The sequence below is a fragment of the Anas acuta genome, chromosome 5 (assembly GCF_963932015.1).
Source record: "Anas acuta chromosome 5, bAnaAcu1.1, whole genome shotgun sequence".
In the NCBI taxonomy this organism is placed as follows: Eukaryota; Metazoa; Chordata; class Aves; order Anseriformes; family Anatidae; genus Anas; species Anas acuta.
In genome coordinates, this window is record NC_088983.1 from 4,463,170 (window position 1) to 4,474,699 (window position 11,530).

Consider the following 11,530-nt stretch of genomic DNA (forward strand, 5'->3'; position numbering starts at 1 on the left):
CAGCAGTTGTCCTGTTCTGGTTATTGATAAAGAGCAAAATAGCCCTGCACCTGGTTACGCTGAGACTTTGTAGACCGCAGGCTTAAAAAGCTTGCAACTCTGATGGTTTTGTGCTTTGGAAAGGTTTCATAAATTGCAAAGGTAAAGACCCAGCAGCTCCTTGAATTGAATTTATTTAAGCATGCAGAGAGACAGTTACCTTCAAGTGCCTACAACTTTTTTCCTACTTTTTGATCACGCCACTAGAGCGCTGTATTATTTTTTATAGGAGAAGGCAACAGAAGTCCTCCGTGATCTGGCTCTTCGCTGGAATGCTGTGTGTTTATTCTCTCTTCTTTGCCTGGAGAGCAAATTTGGATGTTACAAAGCCTCTGTTTCTGGGCGTGGTAAGTTTCACTCCGAAAATTGCTCTGGGGTGTTACATTTTGGAAGAAGCCTCCTTCAGGCTTTGTCGGCTGCTGTTGCTTCCCCAGCTAATCAGGAACAGGTGGTTGTCTTGGAGCTGCACAGGTTGTGAGCATGCAGCTACATTTTCTGTTTCCTTATAGCTGAGGAAACAGAGATGTGGTCTCTGGGAATTTAGAGGGATGATTTGTGTTTAAAAGGAAGGAAAAAAATAAAACAAACAAACAAAAAAAACCTCTGCGTGTCTCTGTCTGCTCTTAAACTGTGAGCTTCTCAGCCCAGAGACCATCCTACCCTGAAAACCTGGACCTGCATCCCGTGGCAGGAGGTACATGCCCTGTGTTTGTTCCCTAGGTAGAGCGTTTCTGGATGCAGAGCAATGCTGTCGTGGCTGTGCTGGCGGGGCTGGGGCTGCCCATCCTTGTGTCCCTCGCTGGTGCCATGCTGGAGGGTGGCCGGGCGCTGCCGTGGCTGGAGTGGCTTTCTGCTGTGGCTCTCGTTGGTGCTCAAATTTGGGCAAATTACAGGTAAGGAGCCCCCAGGGCTGTGGGATGCTGTGCGGTTGGGTGCTGCTGGAACCTGCACGAGTCCAGGTGCCCATCGAAGCAGCCGTGGTCATGGACTTGGGGCGTGGAGTCTGCCCCAGTCCCTTGTCTGAACACCCTCAGAACCACCAAGCACCAACCTCAAGCTGTAAGTCGGGGCTGAAGGAAGAAAATGATGTAGATACATAAGCTTATTATGGAGGAAACACATGAATCTGTGCATTATTGCCTAATGCTTAGAGAACTGATTTGTCCTGAGCAGTCACCTTCTCCTTCCCTTGCAGATTTCCTTCTACCCAGGACTTTTTCTTACTTTTTTTTTTCCCTCTTTGAGTTAGATCTGTATTGTAGGGCTTCCTTATTCCATAACCACGCTGAAGGTTCTGCTGTGCTCTGGGTACAAACCAGAATAGTAGTAGGGGTGCTCACATAGAGGCTGATGAGCTGGTGAAGAGTATGGTGCACGGGCAGGAGAGCGTCCTGCTCTTGAGTGTACGTGCTGGTGTGCATGCACATGATGGAGAACCAAAAAGGATCCCATCTCAAGAAATGTAAATCTCCTTCTACCTGGTGCTACAAAAACATGGCTACTTATTGCTTAATCAAAAGCAATAAAAGGGTGAAGAGGATTTCTAATATTTAGAGCCATTGTTGTAGTGTCAATTCCAGCTCCAATTAGTAAATCTTTAGGTTTAGCCCAGGAAAAAGTCAGAATGAAGGTGAATCCATGCAATGGTTGTGTATTTTGGCAAAAATGTCATGACATGCCTCTGGTGATGGTGTCTGAGGCACTGTAGTCTTAAATGCTTCATTTTTATATCTTTTTTTTTCTGTAAATGGAGATAATGATTTTCAGCAGGATCTGACCACATGAAGGACTTCATCTATGGATGCCAAATGCATAAAGTTATTTTGAAGATGGGCAAAGCCACACAGATGCCTAGTTGTAAGATGCTCTTTCTCATCTGTTCTCTTAAGCACCTGTGATCAGAGCACCAATTATATTGTTGACAAGTTTGCGAGAAACCTGCTGTCCTCTATGCCGATGGGTGCAGTGGTCTTGCTCAGAGGAGATTTACCCGGGAACGCCCTTCGTTACCTTCATTATTGCGAAGGAGTGAGGCCAGATGTCACCTTAGTGGACCAGGAGGTACATTCAGAAACCGATATTGAAAGCCATTGCTGAAATGGGAGGTGACCCTTACTGTGTAAATTGAGTCATTGCTCGTGTAGAAACCATTTCTACAGCTGCTGGGTGTAAAATGGATGAAAACTGCTTCTTGTTCTAACTGTGGTAATGTTTTTGGTGATAGATGATGACTTATGAATGGTATTTACCCAAGCTGGCAAAGCATTTACCCGGTGTCTCTTTTCCTGGGGACCGGTGGAATCCTGTGGAAGGAGTGTTACCCGATGGGACACGAACTTTTAATCTCCATCGTTTCCTCAAAGTAAATAAACAGTAAGCATTTCTTTCGTATGTAACAGCTTTCCTAAAATCTTCAACCCTTTTTTCTTGAAATTGTTTATGGAACAGCCTGGTACTGCATCCTAAAGACCAATTTTCTCTGCTGACTTCCTCCCTGGTGGTGAGATTATTTTTACAATTAAAGCAAGTATCTCTGCAGAAGTAACTCCATCCAGATATAACATTCAATATTGTTGAACAATATTATATCTCGTTGAGCAAGATAAAATGTTCTTGTTGTATTGAGGTAGGTTTAGATTTTAAGAAGGAAAAATAAGGTGATTGGCAGAGAATATTTACAATTTTTGTTTTGATTTCACCGACAATTCATCACAAAAAAAAAAAAAAGAAACATTCCTATATACTCAAAATGATGATAGTTGGAGAGCAAATGACTGCAGCTTCTCCTTGGTGAGCGTTGTGGCCAAGTGATTAGCATAGAATGAATGTATTCCACGAATAATCATCGTATAAAAATAGCTTAGTAAGAGTGGAGAAAGGATTAGATACTCACATGAATAAGAATAGCATCTGCATTTAGACTAGCTGGGTTGAGCCTTGCGAGTGTGGGTAGGCAGAAGAGCACGGGCAAGTGCCATCAGGAAGAAATGGGCTTCTCCTCCTGCTTCTGGCACGTGTGTGAGGTCCAGCGGAGGGGAGAGAGGACATCTCCCTGGGGGTATCTCCTGTGCTGGCTGCACAGATGTGCAATACTGGATGGGGTCCTTATTTGCAGCGTGGGATCTGTTTTGTAGCTGGACCTGGAGACGTGCACCTTCCGACGTGAGATGGTTTGGGTGGGTGTCTGTGCCCCAGAAAATGTGTGGCTTAAGTCCTGTGCGTTGCACCTACGTGGGGTGGGTGGCTTGCTTGAGCATGCGGGGTTGCCCCAGGTCTGCTTCACAGTTCCTCTCTGTGTTGTGTTTTTTTTTTGGCAGTAAGGAAGTGTTTGTCTGCATAGGTCTTCATGAAGGGGACTCCACCTGGAGAAGGAGTTACTCTCTTTGGCCGTGGGGTACTTGTGAAAAGTTGGTTCCTTCTGATGCTGTCTTTGACCCAGGAGAGTGGATTCGTCTCACAAGGAATCTCTATAACTGGACTGAAGACTATAGGAGGTAAGAGGCAGAGGACCCTGTTCCTTCCTGCTCGTTATTCTTCTGCCAGCAGTGTAACCACATCAGTGTTAGAGAAACTAAACACAAACCATAATCATGTTTTGTGTTTTGGAACATAAAATAAATCTGCTTGTGATATTTTTGGTAGAGTTAAAATAGAGAGGACATTTCTAGTGAATTATCAGGTCCAATTCTTATTTAAAACTTGATTGGGCGCCAAAAAACATTGAGAACGTGAGACATCTAAAGCTTTAAATGTCACGGACTGAGCTGTGATGGATGGTAAAAACCTTCTCTCACTTCGTGCGTAGCTGGGATGCTGTCAAACAACCAATTTGAGCACCAGAGGCTCCCCTGGTGCAGAAAGAGGAATAAAGTTTTATGAATGACTGAGGATCAGCTCAGTTCTCTGCTGTCACAGAGCCATAGGCTTCACGAGAGGTTTTCTTCTGCCTGGGAGGTCTGTAGCTGCTTCGGTTGCAAGGACTGATTGTGTGATGGGCTAAACACAGTGACGTGGATCTGATGGCTGGATTTTATTTTAATTCCCATTTAGTTTCAAGCCCTCTTCCTGGGAAGCTGTCGCCAACGAGGAGATGTGGCAAGCCAGGTGATGCTCCTTTGCTCCCCTCCAACAGCCTGTGGGCAATGCCAGCTCCTTGGCATGGAAACACACACCAAAGTGGGCAGCTTGATGGTGCATGGCCTTGTTGGATCTAAACGAGCCAAGCTTCAGGAGGAAAAGATGGGCCAAATGTGATGAAGGGTGTATTGCCTCTGGCAAGCAATGGTTTTGTTCACCTGAAGGCTCTGCTCAAAGTATCTTGGAGGAACAGAGGTAGTTCAGACACACCGTGGAAAGAAATTACAGTGGTGTCACTGATTTGAAAAAAGCTTGTGTGCTTGTGTCCCGTACAATTAAAGGGCTTTATGGACGCATTGAAGATGTGTGTAATCATGAGATGTGAGCTGGTTATGTTAAGCAGTTTGTATAATGGACCTTTTTCTTGTTCTCCTAGGATGAAAACGGCTTTCTTTATATTTGACCTTGCAGAAACTGCCAGTGTGACTGCAGAAATGAAATCACAGCTTTACACGTTGGCATACACTGTAAGTCATGTATTTTGCTACGAATGCTCCCTGCAGTCTTCATCCTTTTTTTATTGTTTTTAATTTCTTGACTACATGGGAATATCACGGTGTATCTATAGAGGTGGGTTGTCCTGTAATCTGCATTCTCTCTCATCCATCCAAACCAGGAGCGTAGCAGATTCAAAGAGATTTGTTCAGGGATATTATCCGTTCCTGCTTGCCCTCTCGGTCAGGGAAGATGCCAAAAGCTAACCAGTTGACACCCTCCTTTTGCTATAATTATGTTGTCTGTGCTGGGCTCCAAACCCATGCCAAGAGATTGCCTGTCCTGAAGTCCCCTCTATGCACTTGTCCTCTCTGTCATTACACAGTCATGCATCTGAGCCAGCAAGTGTAAAATCCGACAGTCTTCTCCCTGCAAATTAATTCTGCTGCATTTCACAGCAAAGAATGACATACGTAAGCTGGTGGAGGTATCTCTATAAATATTGTACTGCCAGAGATGCCAGCAGATGCACAAAACGATCAGTGTGTGTCAGCAGAGAGGAGGAGTGTTTTATACCCCAGCAAACAGCCTACAAATAGTTTCCTTTAAACATTTGCCTCTTATGTTGTGATTTTTGCTGTTCTGTTCTGCAGCGTTGTCAGCATTGTGCCTGATGTTGAGCTTGTGAATATTGCCACTCAAAAGACTGCTCAAGTCCTGTTGAAGATGTCCTTATTTCTTGAAATATTGAGTAAATGTTTTTCCAGAGGCAGCAGTGAAATCTTTTTTCCCAGCCCTGTGTAACCCTTCTCTTGGGGAAGGGCATAATGTGCCCGGGGGTTATTTCGGTCATCTGTAATGTTTCTAAACATACAGCTGCTCCACAAAAGGAACTGATTCAGCTCCCAGTTGGATTTTGGATTCATTCTGTCACACATCACACAGCAAACACAGAGTGAGGTTTCAGAAATCCTCTGACTCTGGGCGTAGACATCTAAATAGCATCTGTTCCTTTATGGACAGTTTTGAAGCACTGTTAAAAGCTGTTGGTCCCCTTTGTTTGATTAATTTGCCCTTTTTTTTCCTCCCTGTAACAGTCATACAAAGAAATTGTCAACTCTCATCCAAATCATCCGGTGAACTGGCACAAAAACTACGCGATAGCCTGCGAGAGGATGTTGCGTCTCCACCAGGTGGACGTGGATCCCGAGGTGCTGCTCTCTGAAACTGTTAAGCATTTCCTCCTGTACACCGAGAGAGCAGAAGACGATCCCCAGCGGCAGGATATCCTGCAGGCTGTGAAACACCTGAAGAAGGAGCTGCAGGGGCTGAGGAAAATGAAAGCTGATCTGAAGAGGCGAGCTGGATAGCGCCTGTTCCCCCCTCCTCGCACCTTCTGAAGCACTGAGATGTTTGAAGTTAGGAGCAAAAATTTGAGTTGGGCATCGACAACTTATAAAAGGCAGCAGAAAGAGCAGTAAAGAGGACATCAAGCAGGCTTGCCACCGCAGGAACGTACTGTTATTTGTTCTTTGATGGCCGTTGCCAAATGAACAGTTTGTATTGTTTTCTATGGGGAAGAAAGCTCATCACTAAATAAAATGCTGGCTTTCAAAGGAGAGTTTCCTTCTAAAGGAAACCCGTGAATCTCTACTACTATGGAGAGCTTTTAATTTTGTTTATGAATACAGCATCCTTTAGAGATGCAAAAAGTGGTTTTAGCTTTTTAATGTTTCTTCAGTCATTGAGCAAAGAGGCTTGTACAGACATTTTTCTTTAGTCTGTGCATTTTTACGGTCACAGGGCAGTGCAGTTAGGTAGGTTTCCATCAGGACAAGTGTGTGTCCTTTGTGGGGGTGTGACCACGTGCTGTTTCAGATATGCTCCATGCCCTGGCTGTGCCTCTACCATGGGGTGCTGCAGACATGACCCACTGGGGACACATGCAGCAGGTGGCTCAGCTACTTATTTTCCCCAAAATGACATAAAATAGCTTGTCTTTCAAAATGGAGATGATTCTTTAAAAGGCTTAACAAAGACACCAAGCTCTGGTGGAAATGGGCATTTGTCAAAATTTTCGTACTTTGCTTTGCCATTCTCTGAAATCTCAGTGCAGTGGTGTTAGGGGAGAGAAATTGCTGACAGTCCAGGACTGCATTTGGGTTAGGAAACTTTTCAGAGAAGGAAGGACTTCCATAAGGATCATGTTATCAAGCAGAATGTGCAAGCAAGATGTGCATGGGAGCGAGAGGTGCTGCACGGGGATGCTCTGTTGTAGGACTCAATTTCTACTTTTGAGTGCTGTGTTTGTGCTCTCTGCCGTGCGTGCGTGTAGGTGCAGATTTAGGCTCATGCGGTTACTAATCCTAATAGATCCCTTTAAGAGTAGATGACTTTTTTTGTTGGCCCTCTACCTCATTGTAGGAAAACTTGAGCACTTTTCATTGAGTGCTGGATGTATAAAAACCAAGCTGCTGTTTAGGATTCTTGTATTTTTCTTAATTTTTCTCCCTTTCATTCCGATTTATTTTCACAGGGTGATTTCTCCCCTGTTCGCCTATAAACAATTCCTGTCCAAAAAGTGGATGAGAAATGAGCAATAAAAAAAAAAATAAAACTCTGGATTGCAAAGCCACAAAGCAGAGGGGAGAGTGAAGAAGAGCGGCACAGGGCTGTCATTTTAACTCTTTGTGTTGCAATTGACTACATTTCAGGTCGACTGTGCCTCACTTAAATCTCTTCCTTTTTGTCAATTCCTGCAGAAGTGTTTGTACAGAGGGAGAGAGCATCATACATTCCTCCATGCAGCTTTCTCAGGGCTGGCTTTCTTCTCACTTCTCAAAATCAGCCCTTCAGTCTAGCAGAAAAGCATTAGGAATCCAATTTTTGAATGCTTTTGTTACCTGCATTATTGAAAATCCTTTCAAGCAAATATATTGAGCCAAGGGTTTTCTTTATCTTGATTAGATGCCCCTCCTCAGCTGCATAGTCTTGAAATAATTGGAAGCTTTTGTGGATTCCACTATCTGCTCGGGAGAAAAGAGAGGCTCTACAAAGGTATCTAAGCCTGCAGTCTGCTTCAAGTAACGTATCGTGGCACATTGTAATAAGCAGCGACACAAACTGCGAGCAGAACTTTCCCACTGTCAAACGCCTTCCCAGGTATGAACAGCAGTAGGAACAGGATGTTTTTTTTTTAGAGAACAAGACCAGAAATGCTTGCGACTGTGCCATTCGCCAGCACTGTGTCTGTATGAGTTGTGTGCACATGCAACACGGGTGTCTGTGCTGGGTGTTCAGCTCGGAGGTATCACCGATGGTCGACTGCAAAGGTGAAAATGTTTAACAGAAGTTAGAAAATTCCTCCTGTGAATCTGTTCAGGTTAGATTTGCCTGTGCTCTTAGATGAACCAATTGCATGCATGTTTTTAAGCCTATTCGCTACAAGGCAGTGCCGAGGGATGCTGGCAGAAGTTTAATTTTTATCAGCTCCTCTTAGGTGGCACCCCTAAGTTTATCAAACAAGCAAAGCTGATTTGCTCTTCGTTAGTCTCAGTTGCATGAATTGGTTGCCAAGTAAACAGGATTTTGCATTTTCCTAATTACTTTCATATTTGTGTTTTACCTCTATTTGTTCTCTCGCAGAACTGGTCCTAATAATTAGTCAGACTCCTGCTGCCTAGACCTTAAAAAAAAAAATAAAGGGGGGGGGGAGGAGGGAGACTTCAGAGGTTTTTTCCTCCCTTATAAATTCATTTTTGTTACAAGCATCTTTTATACATATTACTAAAGGGAGTGCACTAAGAAATGCAAATAATAGTTCTTTATTTTATTATGACAGTTAATTAATAGCAACCTGTTTTAATGAATAAAGTCACTCAGAGTCCTTCAGCACTTCCTAAGTAGAGGCCAGAATCTGTAGGGATTCTTTTTTCCCCCCCATTGTATAGCTCCTAGACTCGGCGCACTATATAGGGCCTGTATAGAAATGCTCGCTAATGAAGAGGGAGGGCGAGGAACTTGTCTGCATTCAAAGATCACTGGTGAGTCATTCAGCGAGAAAAGGCCCCTTGCTAGGAATAGTCACAGTTCCGCGGCATTGTGCTAGCAAAAGGGTTTGATCAAAGGTCTCCTGCGGAGCTTGCATGGTTTCCTTTCATACGACGACCATAATTAAAACCACTAATTCTCTTTTAAAATGCTGCAGGATGCCATGTAGGCATCTGTCTGGAGTGTCCTTTGTGCTGTCGGGAGCTGTTAAGGACCAGCGCCGAGGGCTTTTCAGCGACATGCCAGTCAGGAAGGTGATTCGACATAAGGGTGCCTCTGAAGGCTTGACAGGGCCTTGACTACACAATCCGAGCTGAATTTGCCCCTTGTCAGCTGCCAGTAAATAAATCTCAAAGGGGGAAAAGCTGAAGTTTCATTACCTGATCCCCGGGGCTTTGTTGGTTTTGGCATCGCCCAGGGGGAAGCCCTCGCCCCGTGGGGCTGGGGGGCTGGAGGTGGCCATTGGCCGCGTTGGGCGCGGGGCCGTTTGAAGACCGTCAATACTTGTAACAGTTCAGCTGTTGGGAAGACAAATAAATGGAAGAGCCCATTAATCCCCTTTGGGTACTCGGTGCCTTTTGCCCTTTTATCGCAGCCTTATTAGGTTCCTACTCATCTTGAACCAGGAGGAATGAATTGAGGTTGTTGAGCGCTAATTGGCAAAGACTTTTCATCGTGGGCCAAGAACTTTCCCTGACTTGAAAGTAACTTCGCCACGGGGAGGATCAGCGAATTCTTGCCTTGCCATTAAAACAAAACCCCCAAATCCCATCGGGATTCAGCGCGGTCTTTAAAAAGAAATAAAGAGAGGCAACTGCTAAATTGTTGGGCTTGGCCTTCGTCAAGATGTTGGTAACTTACATTTGCTGTTTAAGAGGGAGTTGAGGAACCAGATGCCGAGCAGGGCGATCTGTCCTGAAATGCAGCTGAAATGTGTCTGTCCTACGTGTGTACACATGCGTTACCAAACTACTTGCAGGCCAGGCTTCCCAAAAGCAGCCTGGAGATGATCTGTAAGGTGGCACAGGCATTCCTGTTGGCTTGCAGCCACTTGGGTGTCAAGCAGAGCGCTGTTAGGGTTACCATATTCCCAGGGCCAATGCTGACTGCCCTTGATTCATCCCTAGGTTTGGTAAGAAATGATTCATAGCGAGGAAATACTTCAGCATGGAGTCACTTGCACGTTCTTGTTATTTTTTAATGTCGAGTTTGGTAAATGGTGTGTTAATTTAAGTGTACTTATTGCCCTTTCTCCCCATCTCCCTCATTGCACATCTAAACCGAAGAGTAAAACTCGGGAGGTCATGAACGCATTTTATCCACAGAGTGTGACACCTCAGTGTTGTGACCACCTCGGCCTGGAGGACATCAGGCAGAGGTTTTAGAGCAGAAATCCCTATTGCTGTGTTCCCCAGCCTCCACATCGGGGGAACACATGAAAGAAGGCACCCATATTACAGGTGGCATCTCCAGGGGGTGCCGATGCCTGCACCCTGGTGAAGCCACCCCAGTGCGGCCCACCCCAGGGGCCTGCAGGGTCGAGAGCTTGGCACATCGCTACATGAGCAAACAGTGGCTAAAGCTCCTGCTCCGCTCATGGCACCGAATGAAGATGTCATTGTCAGCACCCTGGGAGAGGCTGTTGGGTTTGGATCTGCCCGGCAAAGCCAGAGCGAGCGCTTGCAGCATTGCCCCTGCCAGGTTGCCACATGGAGCAGCCATGTTCATGGCCACCACAGGCCATGCAGGGAGGACAGAGAGCTTTGTGGTGGCACCGTGTCCTCCACACCTTGTCCCTTCTCCAAGAGCACTTCAATGCGTTGCTGCAGGTCAGGTACAGCAGCAACTTTATGAATTTTGGGGGAAAAAAATGCATAGAAAGGGAAGAGGACCATGACTTATTTTGGGATGTTTTCAGGGTCTTTTGTTTATTGCTCTTGTCTCGGCCTTTGATTTAGCAGCAAAGCCTCTTAAATAGTGTAGAGTGTAAAAAGCACATCTTGAAGAACTTCTGAACCTCCTCAGGGAGTACCTGATGCCTGTTTCAGACCAGAGGAAGGACTTGTGTGCCCAAATTTTTTCAATTTTTTCCTAAAATTTATTATTTCTCCCTTGCTGCCTCTTGGCACTCCTGTTGTATGCAAACCTGACATTTCAGTAATAGCCTGTTCAAAATGGAGTGAAAACAAAGAATGAGGATAAATTGGCATAATTTGCTTCAGGTGACTGGCATTGGGAGAATTTGTGCTGGTAGCAGGCAGGTTGGATGTAGTGCATTCTATCCAGCAAGACTTCTCAGCCTGTTCCTAATGAATCTGAGAATTTGCCTTCTGTTGGGCTTAATAAACTTGATGCAAACTTACTGATTATCAGTGAATTTGTGTTTGTAAATCCATGTTCAAAGTATGGCACAAGTGGATTTTTTTGGTGAGTGAGGAAGAGACACGAGGGCCTCAAGGAAGATGAAGGGAAGCCTGGGTACTTGGTGCACACGAGTGTTGTCATTGCTGGCTAAAAAATGAGGGGATGAGGTACTTCTCAAAAGAGGTTCTCCATATGAAATTACCTCTTGCCAACATTTGGGAAAGAAAAATTAAGAGATTGATTTCAAGCTGTGGGTTGGAATTGAAAAAAAAAATGAACTTTTTTGTTGTTTGTTTTTGCGTTTAGAGAAAAAAAAATCCTAATTTTGAACCTTAAAATTAATTGAGTTAATTCAACTCGGCCATGCTATTCTTGGATTTGAGTGAGTGTTGCAGATGGTTTTGCTAGGAAAAAAAAAAAAAAAAGAAAGAAAGAAAGAAAAAAAGAAAGAAAGAAAAGAGTATTTTTTACAGGTAAGAGTGAACCATGAGTAATTCTGACTACA

General features: G+C 44.6%; 1 protein-coding gene across 4 annotated transcripts in view; it reads left to right on the forward strand.

Annotated features, from left to right (window-relative positions):
• The window catches only part of TMEM260 (transmembrane protein 260), a 31,803-nt gene extending 20,780 nt beyond the window's left edge, over positions 1-11,023 (forward strand). For 3 of the 4 annotated variants that reach the window (XM_068682379.1, XM_068682381.1, XM_068682380.1), the window contains 8 exons: positions 269-386; positions 760-932; positions 1,929-2,100; positions 2,264-2,412; positions 3,357-3,533; positions 4,090-4,143; positions 4,553-4,643; positions 5,709-11,023. In XM_068682379.1, coding sequence (XP_068538480.1) covers positions 269-386; positions 760-932; positions 1,929-2,100; positions 2,264-2,412; positions 3,357-3,533; positions 4,090-4,143; positions 4,553-4,643; positions 5,709-5,981 — 1,207 coding nt within the window. In that variant the 3' untranslated portion in view covers positions 5,982-11,023. The remainder of the gene's footprint in view (positions 1-268; positions 387-759; positions 933-1,928; positions 2,101-2,263; positions 2,413-3,356; positions 3,534-4,089; positions 4,144-4,552; positions 4,644-5,708) is intronic. The other variant, XR_011096728.1, reaches the window with a different exon arrangement.
• Positions 11,024-11,530: the final 507 nt, after the last annotated feature.